General features: G+C 36.8%; 1 protein-coding gene across 3 annotated transcripts in view; it reads right to left on the reverse strand.

The window, feature by feature from the left end:
• The window catches only part of scn8aa (sodium channel, voltage gated, type VIII, alpha subunit a), a 66,466-nt gene extending 50,458 nt beyond the window's left edge, over positions 1–16,008 (reverse strand). For all 3 annotated transcript variants that reach the window (XM_016256587.1, XM_016256571.1, XM_016256579.1), the window contains exons 1-2: positions 15,881–16,008; positions 6,386–6,717 (exon numbers count right to left, since the gene is read on the reverse strand). In XM_016256587.1, the coding sequence (XP_016112073.1) occupies positions 6,386–6,661 (276 nt within the window). In that variant the 5' untranslated portion in view covers positions 6,662–6,717; positions 15,881–16,008. The remainder of the gene's footprint in view (positions 1–6,385; positions 6,718–15,880) is intronic.
• Between the last annotated feature and the right edge of the window lie 7,206 nt (positions 16,009–23,214).

The following is a 23,214-nucleotide window of genomic DNA, read 5'->3' on the forward strand; positions in this document are numbered from 1 at the left end:
AGGACACATGGGGAGGAGAGAAAAATGAAGAAACATAAATGACAGAGACAGTGACTAATGTAAAGGAGCATGATGAGCAGAGCAGCAACTGACGAATGAAAAGAGTGAGAAGATTCAGAGCCAATAATTCAGCATCAGCCACATCAATAGAAACTTCAATCCAAGGTCAAGCTCTGTTCATTCTGTAACATTTAATTTTAAACATTATAAAATATTTTCAAATAGCTTCACTTTCAAACCTGTGATTTAATTATGTTTATTAAAATTAAAGAATTACTGTATTATATTTGTGACCCTGGACCACAAAACCAGTCATCATAAGTAGCATTGGTATATTTGTAGCAATATCCAACAATACATTGTATGGGCCAAAAATCATTAGGATATTAAGTAAATGTTAAGTAATGTTCCATGAAGATATTTAGTAAATTTCCTACCGTAAATATATCAAAACTTTATTTTTGATAAGTAATATGCATTGCTTAGAACTTCATTTGGACAACTTTAAAGGGGTCAAATGATGTTGCTAAAAAGAACATTATTTTGTGTATTTGGTGTAATGAAATGTGTTTATGCGGTTTAAGGTTCAAAAAACACATTATTTTCCACATACTGTACATTATTATTTCTCCTCTATGCTCCGCCTTTCTGAAACGCGTCGATTTTTACAAAGCTTTTGTGCTCTGATTAGCCAGCGATCCAGTGCGTTGTGATTGGCCGAATACCTCAAGCATGTGACGGAAATGTTACACCCCTTACCATACTGTGATGCCGTGTCCCGGCGCAACGAGACAAAAACATTAAAACCCATTATAAACGAGGCATTTGTTGCATTCAGTGGGGACATAATTACGGATTATAATGACTTATACAGTCTTTTTACACGTTGCGTTGCATCACGCCGCGTAAACATAAAACCATGTCTGCATTTGTGATCGGAGAAATGACAAACAACAAGCGCTACTCCACTGCTCAAAACTCACGTTTGAATCGTCAGTGGCAAATCCTTTAAATGAAAACGTACTTACAGTCTGTGAGTCAGAACAGCCGGCATTGTAGTCTACTCTGCCAGGATCAGGAAACAGTCCTCCATCAAATGTGCTGCACACATCTGAATATTTGGGTTGAACTGTTCTGGAACAGTGTTGTAAATGCAACTTAACCACTGATTTCTTGTCGTGTCCTCTTTTTGCTTTCGCAACGAAACATACAGTGTCTTCACAACATGGCGGCGGCGGTAGCAGCAACAATAAAGTTACGCCTTCTTTCTTTGCATGAACATTTGGGCGGCGTTATGCAAATCTTCCCACATCGTGACATAGACATGTGGGGGCGTGTTTAAACGAGGCATTTTAGGAGGGCGTGGACTAGTCTTAACTTTTATAAAGAATATATCTTTGGGTTTGAGACTTTAGTCTTTGCAACTTTAGGAATCTTATCTATTCACAAACAGCTTGTAACACTCCAAAGAGAAAGGAAAACTTGAAAACGCATAATATGACCCCTTTAAAGGCGATTTTCTCAATATTTTGATTTTTTGGCACCCTCAGATTCCAGATTTTCAAATAGTTGCATCTCAGCCAAATATTGTCATATCCTAACAAACCATACATAAATGGAACCCTTATTTATTCAGCTTTCAGATGATGTATAAATTTCAATTTAAAAAAAATTACTCTTATGACTGGTTTTGTGGTCCAGGGTCACATTTATCTTTTAATAAAGCACAGAGAAAAATGTACAGGCTTGTTCCTGCATGTAGCCATTTACAGCATATGTACTGAGGCATGTAGCTAACAGAAACAAATGAGATGCCTACATTATAAGATGAGCTCTTGAGAGTGCTGCGGCTGTGAACAGATGTGAGGGAGAAGTGAGACGGCCATTATACTGAAGCAGTGCAGCACTCTGCCTTCCCCAGCCCCCCAACCAGCCCAGACAAGCCCACTCTGAGTGCTGCGTCATCACAGGGGGAAGCAATGGTCCTACATGGCACATTTTGAAGAGCCCCTTCTAAGATTTATGACCCCCGTATGGAGCTTTGCCTCTCTGTCTGTCTTATTCTGTCTCCCCTTTCTACAAACCCTTTACTCAAGCAGAACATGTTCCTGGATCAACAACAATCCTATCAAACAGTCAGAGCACAAACCTGATTCCCAGGGATCACACTTACTAATTAACGGCATACCTTGCATAAATGCATAAATATAAATCAGTGTTGTTCAAGAACCAGAAGAATGTAGATCCAACATGTCCTACTTGGGTAAATCCTGTTAAGCCTCTCAATCTAACAATTGATTTGTTTTCAACATACTGCCCTGTATAACCATCTCCTTGAATCATCTGTGCAGGAGGACTCTGGGTTCATCAGCTGCTCCTGTAGCAAAGCTTCCTAGGCTAATTGCTTCTGATAGTGTCACAGGTCTGGATTTAAAAGCTGCCAGCTCCCATTTCTCAGCTGGTTTTACACTATGAAGAGAGCTGCCCTGAGCCTCAAGAATCAGGTTTCACTACTGCTGCAGGCTGCAAGTCGAGCCTAGCGTGTGGAAACAAAAGGACAATGGGATGCGGGGAGATCTGATCCCAATGCTAGCAAAGCTTACAATCAAAGAGCCATTAAATCCTCAAGACTGCAGGATAGTTCGACATTACGTACTACAAAACGGCATGTGCATATAAACGTGATGCATCTAAATATTTAAAAATTCTAATATATGGTCTAATGTGAGCGATGTTTACAATAAAACTTAATTCGGTTCAGAACACAATTATGTTCCTTAACACCATGTTTCACAAACGCTCCTCCATGAGGTTTTCATCGGGAGACTGAAATCTCCTTCCTGTGCATGCATGGAGCAGGCGGTTACATAACAGACAGTGTGTGCTGCATGAGAGGGAGGCAGAGGAATGAGACGGAAGGAGAGAGCAAGAGAGGGAGGCAGGGAAACGCTTCAACACATGCACACATTAACACACAAACGAGTCTGTGCATTATTTAGTTAAGTCCAGTGTGGCAGACACGGCTAAAGTCTCACCACTGCATTTAGCGCTGAGCCAAACAGGAACGCAGATCTGAGCCTGCTGGGCTCCATTACGACTCAGACAGAAAAGATGACCTCATCTTCCACCCGTAGGCTACATCTCATAACAACAACTCACTCCTGAAAATCTGTTTGAGGAATAGCTTGCATCTGATATTGCTTATTTTTAACATAAAAAACAAGCCACTGTTTTATGACTGGTAACATATCAAGAAACTGTGCATTCATTAAAAAGTCTTAGAGCACAAAATGCTGCACTTTTATTATATTCACAGCATTTTTCACCACATACTGACTGCACAGTATTTTAAATGAAAGGTTGAAAAATGTGCAATTATAAAATGCTGTGGTATTTGGTTTTTACTCCACAAGAGTGTGTAGAACCTTTAGCACGATTTGTGAATGATCCAAAGAGCGTCTTGAGCTTCAGTGGAGGTTTAGAGTAAAAAAAAAAATCATATTCATGTTACATCATGACAATTACTACTTGTTTTAAATTTCAAACACCTAAAACGTTTCCAGGTTTAAATTTTGAGCTCCAGATTTTTAATGTGGTCTCATACTTCTGGCTTGGAGGCTTCACTCATAAATGATAAAAGCCAGTTCTTGGAAATCAAAATAGTCAGAGGTCGGCAGTTCAGAAATACTAATAAATACACAGCATGATGTTATAATATTAGGCAAAATGCAATAGATTAACCATTGATTGTGAGCTCTGACTGGACCCAGCAAATTCTGTCCATAACATGGATCTACACTAATGTTTAAACATTTAAATACTTTTGCTGAATAAAACAATTATTTTAAGTGACAGTAAAAACATTTATAATGTTACATAATATTTTAAACATTTGAAGTTTCTATTCAACAACAACAACAACAAAAAATCCTGAAAAAGGGTATTAAGGCACAACTGTTTTTTAACAATGAAATTTTTTTTTTGAGTACTAAATCAGCATATTAAACAGGATCATGTGACACTGAAACCTGGAGTAATTGCTGCTTAAAATTCAGCTTTGCCATCACAGGAATAAATTACATTTAAAATTATATTAAAACACAATTAATTAAAACAAAACAGAATTATAACAGAATTTGTTTTAAATTGTAATCAAATTTCAAAATATTACAATTTTACTGTATTTTTGATCAAATAAATGCAGTTTTGGTCAGCATAATGGACTTTTTTTTACAATGAAATCGCTTTAAAAAATCTTACCGAACCCAAACTTTTGAAGGGGAGTCTACATATTGGTTAGATGTGGAATATATTTTAGAGAAGTAGTTCTCGCTTTTGTTCTCATATTTTTTCTATCTTCACATACACATAGCAACACTAAAGACTACCAAATACTGATTTCACCAAAACCTTACACAACAACATTACAGATCTTTAAATAGCCATAACTACCTTGTCCCACTACTCAGAGAGCTGTTCTAATATGCTGCACGGTTCCTTTAAATGCACTGGAGCGTTTCTTTTGGCTGTTCATTTCTAAAGGATTATTAGACTCAGACAGAAAAGATGACCTCATCTTCCACCCGTAGGCTACATCTCATAACAACAACTCACTCCTGAAAATCTGTTTGAGGAATAGCTTGCATCTGATATTGCTTATTTTTAACATAAAAAACAAGCCACTGTTTTATGACTGGTAACATATCGAGAAACTGTGCATTCATTAAAAAGTCTTAGAGCACAAAATGCTGCACTTTTATTATATTCACAGCATTTTTCACCACATACTGACTGCACAGTATTTTAAATGAAAGGTTGAAAAATGTGCAATTATAAAATGCTGTGGTATTTGGTTTTTACTCCACAAGACTGTGTAGAACCTTTAGCACGATTTGTGAATGATCCAAAGAGCGTCTTGAGCTTCAGTGGAGGTTTAGAGTAAAAAAAAAATCATATTCATGTTACATCATGACAATTACTACTTGTTTTAAATTTCAAACACCTAAAACGTTTCCAGGTTTAAATTTTGAGCTCCAGATTTTTAATGTGGTCTCATACTTCTGGCTTGGAGGCTTCACTCATAAATGATAAAAGCCAGTTCTTGGAAATCAAAATAGTCAGAGGTCGGCAGTTCAGAAATACTAATAAATACACAGCATGATGTTATAATATTAGGCAAAATGCAATAGATTAACCATTGATTGTGAGCTCTGACTGGACCCAGCAAATTCTGTCCATAACATGGATCTACACTAATGTTTAAACATTTAAATACTTTTGCTGAATAAAACAATTATTTTAAGTGACAGTAAAAACATTTATAATGTTACATAATATTTTAAACATTTGAAGTTTCTATTCAACAACAACAACAACAACAAAAAATCCTGAAAACTGGTATTAAGGCACAACTGTTTTTTAACAATGAAATTTTTTTTTTGAGTACTAAATCAGCATATTAAACAGGATCATGTGACACTGAAACCTGGAGTAATTGCTGCTTAAAATTCAGCTTTGCATCACAGGAATAAATTACATTTAAAATTATATTAAAACACAATTAATTAAAACAAAACAGAATTATAACAGAATTTGTTTTAAATTGTAATCAAATTTCAAAATATTACAATTTTACTGTATTTTTGATCAAATAAATGCAGTTTTGGTCAGCATAATGGACTTTTTTTTACAATGAAATCGCTTTAAAAAATCTTACCGAACCCAAACTTTTGAAGGGGAGTCTACATATTGGTTAGATGTGGAATATATTTTAGAGAAGTAGTTCTCGCTTTTGTTCTCATATTTTTTCTATCTTCACATACACATAGCAACACTAAAGACTACCAAATACTGATTTCACCAAAACCTTACACAACAACATTACAGATCTTTAAATAGCCATAACTACCTTGTCCCACTACTCAGAGAGCTGTTCTAATATGCTGCACGGTTCCTTTAAATGCACTGGAGCGTTTCTTTTGGCTGTTCATTTCTAAAGGATTATTACTGGAACAATTAAAACGAGTCTGTCAGATGGAACTGTAAAGCTTCAGCAGACCACTGCAGACCTCCTCTACAAACCTTTTTTAAGCATCATCTCATACACAATCTACAACATACATAAGCCACAAACAAATTTTTCTGCACTATAGTGGATTACTGAAGGATGTTATTCACATTGTCATGTTTACCAAGTAAATCCGACAGCTGCATGTCACCTCCCGAGGTTTCGCATATAAGAGAATAACAATAAATGACCTGGAAAAGTTGGGGAAAAACACATAATTTTCTCCACTTCTATAACGATCCATAGTGCACTGCTTAGAAGATAACGTGTGAAGGCCAGTTTTTCAGGACTTATGAATAGACATGATGACACACTCACTTTCTTATTCATGTAGAAGTGATCGAGATCCTCCAATGGTGTTGCCACCATTCCAGGAGGGATGTCTCCATAGATGAAGGGCAGACTCTTGCCCACCTCCAGGTCACCGTTAGGCTTGGGCTTGTTCTCGTCGTCATCGTCGCGGTAGCTGCTGTCTGGTTTAGGTGGCGGCTTGGCTTTCTCCTCAGCAATGCGCTTCTCGATTTCACACAGAGATTCCCTGGTAAAGTATCTGAAGCTGTCAGGTCCTGGCGGTGCAAGAATGGGTGCAGCCATGTTTTCATCCTGCAGCAACTTCTTCTCCTGTTATGCACCCTCCACGGCAGCCAGTTCTATATCGGAAAGAGAAAAGGACATTATTGGACAACTGGGCTCAGAATCATACAGTAGTCTTGTCCACACTGCAACTTGTTCTGGCCCATAAACACATACTTGTAAAGCAACTGACACAAACATGGGTGCACTCTTACTGCCAAAAGTCAGCCAATGAGATTAGAGCTTACCAGATCAAGAAAGTCTTTTCTAATTTCGCATTCAAAATGTTAATTCCGTATCAGTTCATGCATCAAACTCATGACCTTGGTGTTGTGATAGTGTGCTGTCTGAGCTCATATCAATATTATATAAAATTCCTGTACTACACATTCATCTGCATGTAGCATAATATATCTGCAAGATATAATAAAGAATTATCTTATAATAAATACTGTTTCTGGGTCCAAGCTAGTGTTAATTTTGTTAACGAAGACTATGATGAAAAATGTTCGTTGACGAGCTTTTTTCCCATGACGAGACAAAGACGAGATGACAATAAGGTCAATAAACGATAACTAAGACTATATCAACATGCAATTTTGTCGACAAAATAAGACGAGACTAAAATGTATTCAAAAAAGATAAAACGTTATCAAAAACCTCTTTTTATTTTCGTCAAAAAGGAGACAAAATGTTATTGCAGACTACTCTACACGCCTCTACTACGCAAGCTTTCATGAGTGTGGTTGCCAGATATCAAGAGCTTCGCTGTTACAAGCATACATTTTCTGCCCGGTGTTTTGCTTATTTTAAGCAATCTGGCAAACATGCGTACGCCTGTATGACCTGAAAAGACCGACAAACAAGCTGGAGTTTAGCGATCTAAAGTCTGTGTTCTGTCAAGAGATCTCGACTGTATTGTTTGCTATTGTGGTTGCTGAATGAATGTACTTACTCAACCGCTGTTGTTTTAATAAAGAAATAGGCTATTGCCATTTGGAATTAGTGGAATTACACTGTTATAATATTTTTCGTTTGTTTTAGCAGTTTTCATAGTGTAGACAGAGAGATTGCATTGCAGTATTTGGTATTAATTTCTATAATAAAAAGCCTATAATAAAGCAGTACACTAGATGAGGTAAAATACACCATATGAGTCCAAATTCTATTGATTTGTGCTTACTGGAGAAAGTGCAATACCTGAAATGCAAAAGTAAATTTCTCAAATGACAACGATCATTAAGATTGATGAAAAATGTTCGTTGACGAGCTTTTTTCCCATGACGAGACAAAGACGAGATGACAATAAGGTCAATAAACGATAACTAAGACTATATCAACATGCAATTTTGTCGACAAAATAAGACGAGACTAAAATGTATTAAAAAAAGATAAAACGTTATCAAAAACCTCTTTTTATTTTCGTCAAAAAGGAGACAAAATGTTATTGCAGACTACTCTACACGCCTCTACTATGCAAGCTTTCATGAGTGTGGTTGCCAGATATCAAGAGCTTCGCTGTTACAAGCATACATTTTCTGCCCGGTGTTTTGCTTATTTTAAGCAATCTGGCAAACATGCGTACGCCTGTATGACCTGAAAAGACCGACAAACAAGCTGGAGTTTAGCGATCTAAAGTCTGTGTTCTGTCAAGAGATCTCGACTGTATTGTTTGCTATTGTGGTTGCTGAATGAATGTACTTACTCAACCGCTGTTGTTTTAATAAAGAAATAGGCTATTGCCATTTGGAATTAGTGGAATTACACTGTTATAATATTTTTCGTTTGTTTTAGCAGTTTTCATAGTGTAGACAGAGAGATTGCATTGCAGTATTTGGTATTAATTTCTATAATAAAAAGCCTATAATAAAGCAGTACACTAGATGAGGTAAAATACACCATATGAGTCCAAATTCTATTGATTTGTGCTTACTGGAGAAAGTGCAATACCTGAAATGCAAAAGTAAATTTCTCAAATGACAACGATCATTAAGATTATAATTTTGAGCAAAAATAATTTTGATCAGTTAAACCATTATACAGCATGACGAAAATTTGACTAAAACCCAGTGGTGTAATGTAACGAAGTAATAATACTTTGTTACAGTACTTAGGTATTTTTTGAGAGTATCTGTACTTTACTTGAGTTTTTATATTTCAGACAACTTTTACTTTTACTCCACTACATTTCCTAATTAAAATGTATACTTTTACTCCGATACATTTTCCCGAAGCATATTGGTTACTTACTACAAAACAGTCAGAAGTCAGAAGAACACGGACTGCAGGAAAGCAGGTTTGACGAATCAGTGGTCTGGTGTCTGCAAGTTAAACTCTTAAAAAACACCATTGCTCATGTGCAAACAAGTGCACGCACAACCGCGGATGATTCATTTTTTTCACTCAAGTCGAGTCTGGGGTGTGCGAGATACAGTATATCTTCTGTGATAATGTGGTAAGTGTTGTTGTAATGACGTTCGATGTGACATTATCAAGTATATCACCAAATCACACACAGAGAGTGCACGCACGTGATTTATTATTCTATTAAAACTCAAAATTCAAGGCAGTCTAAATTGTAGATGGCAAAATGCTTCTGTATGCTTTTTATATTTATATAATTTAATATAGTAAACAATATATCACACGAGTACAGTTTTTCTGCAGATATCAGCATTACAAATTTAATAATAATTTTATACAAGTTCCATAAAGTTAGCAATAAGTGACGCAATATTGCCTGTTTTTGCTCAATTTTGCCAACGAAAATAGTTCCAAACAAAGATCACAGCACTGTTTTGCGTCTTTGAGCAATGGTGTTTACTTATTGAATGAATCAGCGTTTTGAACGAATTGGTTGAATAAATGATTCAGTGATTCACTCATTAACATACGGTGACGCATTGCTGCCACACACATATTATTTTTTCCTCTCAATTATGTCGTAATAACGAGATGTTATGTAGTTAAAACGACATCTTTTCTCATAAAAACGAGATGTTATGTCATAAAAACTATATAATTATCTAGTTAAAACAACATATTTTCTGGTTAAAACTACATATTTTTTTCTCGTAATAATGACATATGTCATAAAAACTATATGTTTTCCCGTTATTATAGATATATGGTAGGCTATGTGAGCAAGTTAAGCGACTGTCCGCGCTGCTGTCGCCACAGTCTGACATAAACGAGGATCTGCACGCTGCTGAAATTATTGAAATAAACTGTTTTAAATGTATTTTAATGTAATGGTTTTAATTGTAGCTGCATGTTTATTAGGATTAATCTCCAATCTGTCTACAATATAGTGCTATCCAATAACTGCACTCAGACCCATGACTCGTTTAGGCTATGATCAGATCCAAACAGTTATTTTTGAATAATCGACTCTGGGCTTAATATTTCTTTATTTGAATGTTTGATTTAACAACAAATCGAAATAAGAAAAAAATAAATAAAGAGATTTTCTAATAGGATAATAATAATAATAATAATAGATACAAAGACGTGCAAAGCGCACAATGGTGGAATAAGCCCAGTCTTCTAAATGCAAGAGCCAATTGGTAAAGTCATTGAATATTTGCACTGGCAGGTTCAGCTTGAAAGCTTTTTTAACACTATTTGAGAATAAAAAAACAACAAATATGAGACAGTTTATGTCCAGATTTTATTGCTGATTTAAGTGTGGCACGCAGTTTTTGAGATTTCAGGCTTTCCCCATTCAAGAAGGTAGGAGTTGGTTTTGGACGCCTGAAATAGCTTCCCAGAGGCTCTGTAAATATGGCCGCCGAGTGAACAGACTTTCCCTGAAAGGGACTTTGACTGCAGTCTCTGTGCTCAGTGTCCCGGACACCAATATTTTAATGATTCATTAAAGATTAATCACTGTGGCCAACTGAAATTTCAGTGTTGAGATAAAGGTTAGGATCATAATTTTTAGGTAGTAGTATGACAGCACACTGTGAGTGTATATTAGCACTGTTTGTTGCTTGCTTTTGGGATTTAACAGAGCACTTGGACATGGAAACTGTGATGTGTGATATCAACCTCTTCTTAAGTCAACCTGAATTACTGTTACATTATTACTGCAAAACTCAATGTAAAGCTGTAACATTTGGGGTGATAATATTTATTACTAATACTATTATCAATATTTGTATAAACTTTGCTGATCTTTAATGAAGGTTGGCAAATGGAGAAATCTAAAATGTCAGGACTTAAAGTTGAGATGAAATAGAAGTAGTGACAGATCAGTTGACTGCAAGAAAAGGATTTATAACATACGGTGACGCATTGCTGCCACACACATATTATTTTTTCCTCTCAATTATGTCGTAATAACGAGATGTTATGTAGTTAAAACGACATCTTTTCTCATAAAAACGAGATGTTATGTCATAAAAACTATATAATTATCTAGTTAAAACAACATATTTTCTGGTTAAAACTACATATTTTTTTCTCGTAATAATGACATATGTCATAAAAACTATATGTTTTCCCGTTATTATAGATATATGGTAGGCTATGTGAGCAAGTTAAGCGACTGTCCGCGCTGCTGTCGCCACAGTCTGACATAAACGAGGATCTGCACGCTGCTGAAATTATTGAAATAAACTGTTTTAAATGTATTTTAATGTAATGGTTTTAATTGTAGCTGCATGTTTATTAGGATTAATCTCCAATCTGTCTACAATATAGTGCTATCCAATAACTGCACTCAGACCCATGACTCGTTTAGGCTATGATCAGATCCAAACAGTTATTTTTGAATAATCGACTCTGGGCTTAATATTTCTTTATTTGAATGTTTGATTTAACAACAAATCGAAATAAGAAAAAAATAAATAAAGAGATTTTCTAATAGGATAATAATAATAATAATAATAGATACAAAGACGTGCAAAGCGCACAATGGTGGAATAAGCCCAGTCTTCTAAATGCAAGAGCCAATTGGTAAAGTCATTGAATATTTGCACTGGCAGGTTCAGCTTGAAAGCTTTTTTAACACTATTTGAGAATAAAAAAACAACAAATATGAGACAGTTTATGTCCAGATTTTATTGCTGATTTAAGTGTGGCACGCAGTTTTTGAGATTTCAGGCTTTCCCCATTCAAGAAGGTAGGAGTTGGTTTTGGACGCCTGAAATAGCTTCCCAGAGGCTCTGTAAATATGGCCGCCGAGTGAACAGACTTTCCCTGAAAGGGACTTTGACTGCAGTCTCTGTGCTCAGTGTCCCGGACACCAATATTTTAATGATTCATTAAAGATTAATCACTGTGGCCAACTGAAATTTCAGTGTTGAGATAAAGGTTAGGATCATAATTTTTAGGTAGTAGTATGACAGCACACTGTGAGTGTATATTAGCACTGTTTGTTGCTTGCTTTTGGGATTTAACAGAGCACTTGGACATGGAAACTGTGATGTGTGATATCAACCTCTTCTTAAGTCAACCTGAATTACTGTTACATTATTACTGCAAAACTCAATGTAAAGCTGTAACATTTGGGGTGATAATATTTATTACTAATACTATTATCAATATTTGTATAAACTTTGCTGATCTTTAATGAAGGTTGGCAAATGGAGAAATCTAAAATGTCAGGACTTAAAGTTGAGATGAAATAGAAGTAGTGACAGATCAGTTGACTGCAAGAAAAGGATTTATGCTGACTAAATGATTGGAAAAATCCAGTATACATCACCAGACAGAAGTCATTTGCATCAGAAAATCATGTGATTTCAAGTTTTGAATAAAATCTATAAATGAGCTTATATAGAAAAATTGTAAAAGCAAGATTGTCTAATCTACAACATTACAATAACTATTCATTCATGCATTTGATCATTAGTCATCAATTAGGTTACTATTGTTACCAGCTACTACTATCTTGTATCACATTATCAATACTTAAAATCTAAGCCAAGAGAGCCCACACAACCTTGTCACAATAAAAAAAAAGCAAAACAACAAAATGTAATTTACATTTACATTTAGCAGATGCTTTTATCCAAAGCGACTTACAAATGAGGACAATAGAAGTAATCAAAAACTAACAAAAGAGCAACAATATGTAAGTGCAAATTACAAGTCTCAGTTAGCCTAACGTAGTACACGTAGCAAATGATCAAATTAATTATTTAAATTTAATTCTAGATTGTGGAAAGATAGTCTTACTGAACAATACTACCTTGTTACATCATCCGCTCACACAAACTGATATGTTAAGCACAGGAAAGTAAAATACTAAGCCTTGCATCTAAAAATATGACCTTACATATCAAAACAATCGGTTGCTAAATTGAGAGCATGTTAAAGAGAGACTTGCACTAGATCCTGGATGAGTCATCCACTTCATGAAAAATGAAAAGCACCCTCCATTATGAGCAGATAAAGGTGATACTTAATGTTTGTCTTTGGATTACACTTGCAATAATATTAATTGTTTTTGTGATAAGTGATTCATTGGACTTTTTTTTCCTGATTTGTGCTTGCGTAACTTCTCATGGTATGGTTCTTTTGGGCCATTATGATTGATGTTTCTATTTTAGATGAAAGGGTGCTGGGAGCTGAAAAGATGTAGACTGGATTAGAAGATAGGCCTACCTCACGATAGCACAAGCAGATTTGAACCTATCGTCTTCATGAACAAAACCTCCACTAAGAGGCTGATTTGGGACATACGTTATGTCCCTAAGGCTGCAGAATGGGAAATGGGGTGGGTGAAGGGAGGCCTGGTGAACCACATCATCTAAAAGCTTGTGTGCACTTATGGGCCAGACACTTAACCAAGCCATATCCTGATATTACAGAGCTACTTACTGTAGCTGACTTTTAGCTTTTCTCTCCATCCAATTCCAGTTTTGTTTCAGAAATGGCATTTGCATTTTCATCTTGCCTTTGAAGTAAATATACCCTATTTACCTTCAAGCAAATAAGAAACATGAACAAAATATCAAGGAATGCGACAAACGTTGGCACATAACAGACACCATTGGTGGCAGAAGTCCCATGGGTATGAATCTGATATCACTTAAAGACCTGCTGGAAAAAAAACAGCTTAAAACAGCCTTAGCTGGTTTGTCAGTCTTAGCAGGTCTCTTGGCAGGTCTATAAAGGGTTTTGGGCACTTACTTGTTCAGACTAGGAGACCAGCTTAATCCAGCAAAGACCTGTAAACCAGTTTAGGTTGGTTTAAGTTTATTTTTTTCCCTTAGCAATGAAACAGCTAAACAAAAGAAGTTATCATGCTAAAATTGTCAATGTCTTATTAGTAAAGCTGTGTAAAGCTGTGTGGTCAAAACAACACAAGCAAAGAGGATCTTGCCTTACGGGAGCTGTCCAATCAGCACCACACTGTAAAAAGGGACTTATCCCTTATAAGGGAATCATATACAGTAGGAAATTAGAATGACTTTAAATCTAAATTTAAAAATAAAATAAAATAAATAATTAAATGCAAGAGCAACAATATTTCTGCACATTTTGACCCACCAAGCCTAACAGAGTTGTCTGAATACACATTTAGTTTCTAGAAAATGTTTCTGATTTAAGGTTTCGAGAATTTCCAGCATGCAATGCAATATGAACAAATTATGCATTTATGGTTAAAGGATTATTATTTTGCTATATGCTGTTAATTGTGTTGTCATGTTAATTAATTGTTAGTTATTTGTTTAAAAAAGCACATCTTGTTACTTAACATATTCTCTATTATGAAACACACCCACACACAAATAGCTGCCCTCACAAGATTTTATTAGCTGTAGTAATATTTTGCGAACAATCACATTAAAATTGGTTAAACAGTAGTATGTAATATTACTAAAGACAGTTAAGAAATCTCATGGCATACCGCTGCCAGGAATTAAATTTTTACAGTGCACCTTCCATAAGCTTAAGTATATGGAAGCATATTGTTTCTCAGGGGGTTATTAAAAAGGTTGTAAGGGAATTCGTATCAAATGAACGAGGTGGGCTTCTGTTGGGTGGGCCTAAATATCTCAATAGCTGAAGGGACTATGCTGGGCTGCACAGGGACATGGCTTCAGAAAATGTCAGGTGGGCTACGTGGTCCAGCTTATTTACAGATGAGAGGACATAGGTTAATTTGGGAAGCATTATGAATACAATTATGAATTCCTTTTCATCCATGTGCTTTTCGAGTTTCTTTGCGCCACAGAACTGTCAAAACGACACACCTAACGTCTTCAAATGCAAAACACGTCAATAAATTATGTATATTCTGACATAAATTACAATTCCTTAAAACAAACCTCTACCTTATTTCAAGAACATCGTCAAGTGTGGTTATCTGACTCGATGCGCAGTGGTCCTAGCCTACATTGATTTCATCAATGTTTGGTCACGAAATCCTTATCAGCACAACGGTTCTTTGCGTTCTCCAAACATCTTTGCGTTTTCCGAAACGTAGTCACATTTTCCTCGGGGTCAGAAAATAATTTTGTCCGAAAACGTACGTTTCTAAACAGCCCGACGCCTTCACGAAAGCGGTCCGAAGCCGCGGAGGAAAAACGGAAAATAGGCTACTGCAGTGTTTTTTTTTCGCTCTCTCGTCGTATTTACCCTTTTATACTCACACAGCCAACATCTTTTTAGTCATATAACCGCATTTCTGAGCAAAACGTCTATCGCTTTTAGATAGACAGCAAGCTATCTCAACGACGTTGTGCCAGGTTTCTGCTCGCGAGCAACATAAACAAGAAAATGTAGCATACCACACCCGTGCAACCTGCGTCCACCCTACAATCAATAAGCAGCCAAGCATGTATTGCCTTTTGAACGTCTTAATTACAACGGACCACTTCAAACCTGTCCACATGTGCATTTTTGCTCATTTGCTCAGCTTGACATTTGATAAATGCTGACAAGAAGACCTTTATTCAGATGAGGGTGCAAAGCTACAGGCTACGGATCACGTCATTGATCATGCAAATACAAATAACACACCACATAATGCCTTGCAAGAATGTGTTTAACTCATATTATGACCGCTTAATAGTGTCATTTGAGAGGGTGAAATGAAAGGGCCTAATCACAATAGGTTCATTTAAACAAAAAAGTGAACTACATTACAGTCATTACAGTTATAACGGGTCTAGCATTAAAACTCCCTCAGCGTGCGGCTTCTCTGCGACATTCATTGACAGTGCAACGGCTTCCATTGCTGGGAATAAACACATCGCGAGTGCGATATATAAACACAATACTTACTATGATTACGTTAGCGGGTATCCAAAAAATCCTCACTGGACTGCAGATGTCGAATAAATTCGTTAGAAATTGCGGGTGTCGCCATATTGTTGCTGCTACCTTCCTTCAGTGTGTACCGTTACCCTGCATAATTGATGACTCCAGCCAAATGTAAGGGAGTGTCGGCCAATAGGTAGCACCAGTTCCACAACAAGAGAGTTCATTTTACTTTTCGTTTATTGGAATTTCACTCAAAGAGCCTTCTTCTAGAATGAGGTGTTTCAGGAATGTTCGGGAATGACATTTTTGATGTTATGTTGCCTAAAACGTCTGAAGCAACAATCACACAGCCTTCATTGTGTTTGACTACGAGTTTGAAAATATCTTTAAAACGCTATAAAAATAACAAACAGGTTGTTGGCTTGCTGTTATGAGGGACAAACTCGCATGAAATTTATCTCAGTGCATTTGTTTAATGGTGTTTCTAAAGGATGACCTTCCTTTCTAGTGTCCTTTAAGTCATATAAATTGTAAATATGTATTGTACAATACGCTGCTGTCTGCATAAACTAAAGATTTGAAATGTTGATTTGCACGTTCCTTGTCCGGGTCTTTTAAAACATTACAGAATGATTTTACATCACTTTCAGAATCTTTTCAGATTAATAATCAGTTCCAAGGAGATTTGATTGTTTCTATCTGCTTTGTATCTCCCTCTTATTGCTTTCACATTTATGATGTTTAAAACAGCCCTACAATTAGTCTTCATTAGCTCGTTATCTTCTGGGATTACAGGTAGTTTCATTTTAACAATATTATTATTATTATTAATCCCAATATAACAAATGACATGCCTTTTGTGAGGTTTCAGAGAATTCTAGTAAAAAATATTTTATTCCTTTAGACAACTGTTATCAGTGGTAAACTAAAAGAAAAAAAATCCAGCATTTAATAAAGTATCATAATGTAATATGTATTTACTATCAGGCAGTTGTGGGAAAACAAAAATCATATGCAAGAAAAATGTTTCTTAAATGTTTTATTTAATGTAACAATAAATAAAATTTTGACTCTATTTTGATCATTTTACTTATAATCATTACTTATTCAAAATAGGGATCTATGTCTTCCCACTAACATTTACATGCATTGTGAGAGGACCATCTTAATACATCATTAGACCTTTTAAATACCGCATATCAAAAATGCATATAAACGGTTTATTTTAGTCATAAATGTTACTGGCGTTTTAAATGGGTTAATATTATTTACAGACAATCTAATCATCAGTGGTTGTCACATAAAAAAGTAATGAAAAGTGTTCAGTGTAACTGACTAAATGCACTTTTAAGGTTGTGGAAAGCGACCTTTGCTGGATCCCCCAAAGCACCTTCGTATTTCAGGCCTTTCTGCATTGGAGGGTGCATGGCCTTGGCAGGTGAGCATACAGCGGATGTCAAGGCATATCTGCGGTGGGTCCATCATCAGCCATTGGTGGGTAGTCACTGCATAACCCCTGCTTCAGAAATAGGTGAGACACTTTATGCTTCTCCTCCCTCATACCATGCAGCATTTGTGCGCAGATACACATCTTACTATTATAACTTTAAGCAATGTTAAATGTTGCGTGTTAAAGCAAATAGGTGATATATTTCATCTGAGCCCAAGAACCATTCACAGATGCACATTTAGTTAAATAAACAAGGACTGGTAGTTTAACTAAAATTATATACTTACTTGCAGTAGTAGTTCAGTTAATTATATCCTTATTTCTTTTTAGATTAGCATCGGATGTAGACAACTATAAATTACGAATAGTGGCTGCAGTGAATTCTCGATCGAAGTATGGAAAGGGTGTCCAGTATCGTTCGGTCCAGAAAGTGATCCTGCATGAGAATTTCAGCCGATCGAAATATGACAACGATGTGGCACTTTTGCATCTGCATCACCCTTTATATTTCACAAAACATGTGCAGCCTCTGTGCATAATGGAAAATGAAATGGATGAGAAACAACTAAGCTTCAGTTCGTGTTACATCACTGGTTGGGGCAGCTCAGTGTTCGAAGGTTAGTATTTAAATGTCAAAAAACACTAGTCGAAAATGCAAAATCTCTGCATCATAAACAGATTATTATTTAGCAGAATATGTAATAGGCACCTTCGGGAGTTTGCAGAAGTGGAAGTCGTCATTGTTGGATAAACTTTTATGATGAACGCAATTTGCGTGAACCATTCACAGATGCACATTTAGTTAAATAAACAAGGGCTGGTAGTTTAACTAAAATTATATACTTACTTGCAGTAGTAGTTCAGTTAATTATATCCTTATTTCTTTTTAGAGTAGCATTGGATGTAGACAACTATAAATTACGAATAGTGGCTGCAGTGAATTCTCGATCGAAGTATGGAAAGGGTGTCCAGTATCGTTCGGTCCAGCAAGTGATCCTGCATGAGAATTTCAGCAGATCGAAATATGACAACGATGTGGCACTTTTGCATCTGCATCACCCTTTATATTTCACAAAACATGTGCAGCCTCAGTGCATAATGGAAAATGAAATGGATGAGAAACAACTAAGCTTCAGTTCGTGTTACATCACTGGTTGGGGCAGCTCAGTGTTCGAAGGTTAGTATTTAAATGTCAAAAAACACTAGTCGAAAATGCAAAATCTCTGCATCATAAACAGATTATTATTTAGCAGAATATGTAATAGGCACCTTCGGGAGTTTGCAGAAGTGGAAGTCGTCATTGTTGGATAAACTTTTATGATGAACGCAATTTGCGTTAGGCAAACTTCAAATATATTTTTTTGTGCTCCCATTTGCTCCAACAGCAAAAGGGGAAAAAAAAACATTGAGAGATTGATTATGCTGGTCAGAAGATAGAAATGTCTAATTGGTGTCACTCTCTCAGTCATTGTATTAGAAACACTCATGCATCAGCATTAATTAGTTTTCTGTAATATAGTAAGGTAATATAACACAAAGTATAGCGTTATAAATTATACAATAATTTTTTAAAAAGGAAAAAAAAAATCCGCAAAATGTACACTGTTAAAAACTGTGGAAATGCGTCATCACAGTCTGTGAAAAGGGTTCATATATCAGAGAGTTCTAATTTTTTTTTTTACATCTTTCTGGCAGTTAAACTGTTAAAAGTATGTGGGTTTATATAATAAGTTCTCTCCTTCCTCTTTGAGAAGCAAACCATGAACACTTACATTTTACATGACAACAATATTTTTCCTTTAACAAAATTTTAATTTGTAACATTTATGGATGATTTAAGATAATTTCTTACGATCATATTTAAAGAGAGTATTTAAAGAAAAAATATATAATTTTTTATTTAAACATTTTATAATTTTTAAAACACTATACTTTTTGTTATATTACATATAATACATATATATAATTTTTCTTAAATCTGAAACATTTTAATTAAATGTCAAAAATCAACTTTTTTTTTGAGGAATGTTATTTAGCACTCTTCAGGAAGCTGAAGTTGATCTCACTGATACTGGGATCTGCAACCAAAGTAGCTGGTATGATGGCCATGTTAATGACAACATGATCTGTGCAGGATTTGACAAAGGGGGAGTCGACACGTGTCAGGTAATGTTGTCTCATTATTTCAGAGTAACTGGTCAGTGAAAGACAGTGATTAACAATATCTGTTGGAATACTTTTCAATCAAGGGTGACAGCGGAGGCCCTCTACAGTGTTACAGCAAAGACATGGAGAGATTTTACCTTTATGGTGTGACAAGTCATGGAGAGGTTTGTGCATTGCCAAAGAAACCTGGCATATATACTTGTGCTAGCCGGTACACCGTCTGGCTGAGAGAAGCTCAAGCAAGATCTGTATCTGCTGCCTCAGTCACAGATCTGCCAGTTTTTAAATTAATCTCAGCCCTGTTTTTCTCTGCCTACTTGGGCCTGCTAATGTGAACCATCCCCCATCAGAGATCAGAACAGCTCTCTGGGCTATGTGCAGTCATTACAATAAAGTGTAACAATAAAATGTACTGTATTTAACATTTTTGCTAATTGTATTTGATATTCTCATTTTCACAAGCTGAATATAAAATTATCACATTTTGTAACATTTTATGCTTGTGCTTTTGGAAATAGAACTTTACTATCCCTAATTCAACTTATTATTTTGAAATGTAGGTTCATTTTGAACACAAATTGCAGTTTGCAAATGTAATAACTGAAAATATGTTTAATTGGTTATTTTTGTACTTTCACTCACTTACGGTGGCCGAGAGAGCTCACTGCGCTGCAAATGAAAAACACATGCAAATAGAAAAAAACACCTGCAAATTAAGAAAACATCTTCATCAATTTGACAACACACACGCTGCAAATGCTCACAACACAACCAAATAAATAAATGCGCTGCAAATACTCACAACACATCCAAATAAAGAAACGTGATGCAAGAACAGAAACGCGCTGCAAATACAACACAAACGCACAGCAAACAGGCGCAGACCACATCGGAAATGTTTAAACAGCAAAGTGACGAAAATGGCTGATACATTTTTATTAATGTTTGCACTGAAAGGTGAGATTTTTGTTTATCATCCTGATCATACGATTCCTTGGCCTTTATAAATATACAGTATCTCACAGAAGTGAATACACCCCTCACATTTTTGTAAATATTTTATTATATCTTTTCATGTGACAACACTGAAGAAATGACACTTTGCTACAATGTAAAGTAGTGAGTGTACAGCTTGTATAACAGTGTAAATTTGTTGTCCCCTCAAAATAACTCAACACACAGCCATTAATGTCTAAACCGAAGGCCACAAAAGGGAGTACACCCCTAAGTGAAAATGTCCAAATTGGGCTCAAAGTGTCAATATTTTGTGTGGCCACCATTATTTTCCAGCACTGCCTTAACCCTCTTGGGCATGGAGTTCACCAGAGCTTCACAGGTTGCCACTGGAGTCCTCTTCCACTCCTCCATGATGACATCACAGAGCTGGTGGATGTTAGAGACCTTGAGATGCTCAATAGGGTTTAGGTCTGGAGACATGCTTGGCCAATCCATCACCTTTACCCTCAGCTTCTTTAGCAAGGCAGTGGTCGTCTTGGAGATGTGTTTGAGGTCGTAATCATGTTGGAATACTGCCCTGCGGCCCAGTCTCCGAAGGGAGGGGATCATGCTCTGCTTCAGTATGTCACAGTACATGGTGGCATTCATGGTTCCCTCAATGAACTGTAGCTCCCCAGTGCCGGCAGCACTCATGCAGCCCCAGACCATGACACTCCCACCACCACGCTTGACTGTAGGCAAGACACACTTGTCTTTGTACTCCTCACCTGGTTGCCACCACACACGCTTGACACCATCTGAACCAAATAAGTTTATCTTGGTCTCATCAGACCACAGGACATGGTTCCAGTAATCCATCCTTAGTCTGCTTGTCTTCAGCAAACTGTTTGCAGGCTTTCTTGTGCATCATCTTTAGAAGAGGCTTCCTTCTGGGACGACAGCCATGCAGACCAATTTGATGCAGTGTGCGGCGTATGGTCTGAGCACTGACAGGCTGACCCCCCACCCCTTCAACCTCTGCAGCAATGCTGGCAGCACTCATACGTATATTTCCCAAACACAACCTCTGGATATGAAGCTGAGCATGTGCACTCAACTTCTTTGGTCGACCATGGCGAAGCCTGTTCTGAGTGGAACCTGTCCTGTTAAACCGCTGTATGGTCTTGGCCACCGTGCTGCAGCACAGTTTCAGGGTCTTGGCAATCTTCTTATAGCCTACACCACGTCTTTATGTAGAGCAACAATTCTTTTTTTCAGATCCTCAGAGAGTTCTTTGCCATGAGGTGCCATGTTGAACTTCCAGTGACCAGTATGAGCGAGTGAGAGCGATAACACCAAATTTAACACACCTGCTCCCCATTCACACCTGAGACCTTGTAACACTAATGAGTCAAATGACACCTGGAAAATAATGGTGGCCACACAAAATATTGACACTTTGGGCCCAATGTGGACATTTTCACTTAGGGGTGTACTCACTTTTGTGGTCAGCGGTTTAGACATTAATGGCTGTGTGTTGAGTTATTTTGAAGGGACCGTAAATTTACACTGTTATACAAGTTGTACACGCACTACTTTATATTGTAGCAAAGTGTAATTTCTTCAGTGTTGTCACATGAAAAGATATAAAATATTTACAAAAATGTGAGGGGTGTACTCACTTCTGTGAGATACTAATATATATATATATATTAGCATAAATAATCTGATGAAATACACAATTACTGTAACTGTGAAAGGTTACATAAGCTGGCTAACTTACTTTTACAATTTACCTTACCAAAATTAACCATAGCCTATGGTATTAAAAACAATGAATTAATAAACACATGTATTAGGCTATATAAAAATAAAAAATGGTTACAATAGTTAAATCATGGTAAGCATGCACAAATTAACCATGGATTTACTACACTAATCGTAGTTTAACCATGGTATTTGTACAATTGTGGTTATGCAAATGTTAATCAATACGCCCAATAAAAAAACATGGTTAATTTGAATTTTGTCTAAGTAATTTGCTAAAGGTGCTAAGGGTAATTGCTGGAACCATCAGCACCGGAATCTCTCTCAGCAAGCACCAGCAGCCAGTACAGCACGCAATCACATTTGTTAAGGTGGGAGAGAAACCACAAGGGAGCAGGAACTCAGCGGGGGGACTTCTAGCAACAGCTTGAGACTGACAGCTAAAGGTTGACCTGGGAAGGCAGCTCAGATTTCCAGAAACCATCGCCACGACCACACTTAGGCCTGACATGGTCCTATTTTCGTAATCATCAAGGCAGGTGGTTCTACTGGAATGGACTGTGCCCTGGGAAGACCAGATGGAAGAGGCATTTGAACGGAAGTGGGCCAAGTACAAGAAGTTGGCAGGTGAATGCCGTAACAGGGGATGGAAGACCCGCTGCTTCCCCATTGAGGTTGGCTGCCGAGTGTTTGACGGCCAGTCATTGTGCAGGGCCCTCAAGCTCTTGGGAATCAGGGGACTGCACAAGAATAAAGCCATCAGGAACATCATGGATGCCGCAGAGAAGGCATCAAGATGGCTGTGGATCAAAAGGGGCGATCCGTGGACTACACAAGCTACCTAGACACAAGTCGGGGACTGATCACCCCTGGCTGGGTCGCCTGGGCGGGGGTGTATGATGTTGAAAGACCCGAAACACCCGATGACCCCAGGTAACATCACTGATGATGTGTCTAGGGGGCACCTGGAAGGTGTATGTCAAATTAGGTTAGTCTGGCAGCAACCAGTGACTTCTGGGAACAGACCAGATGACTA

This window comes from Sinocyclocheilus grahami, unplaced genomic scaffold, assembly GCF_001515645.1.
Source record: "Sinocyclocheilus grahami isolate Dianchi unplaced genomic scaffold, SAMN03320097.WGS_v1.1 scaffold29.1, whole genome shotgun sequence".
Taxonomy (NCBI): Eukaryota; Metazoa; Chordata; class Actinopteri; order Cypriniformes; family Cyprinidae; genus Sinocyclocheilus; species Sinocyclocheilus grahami.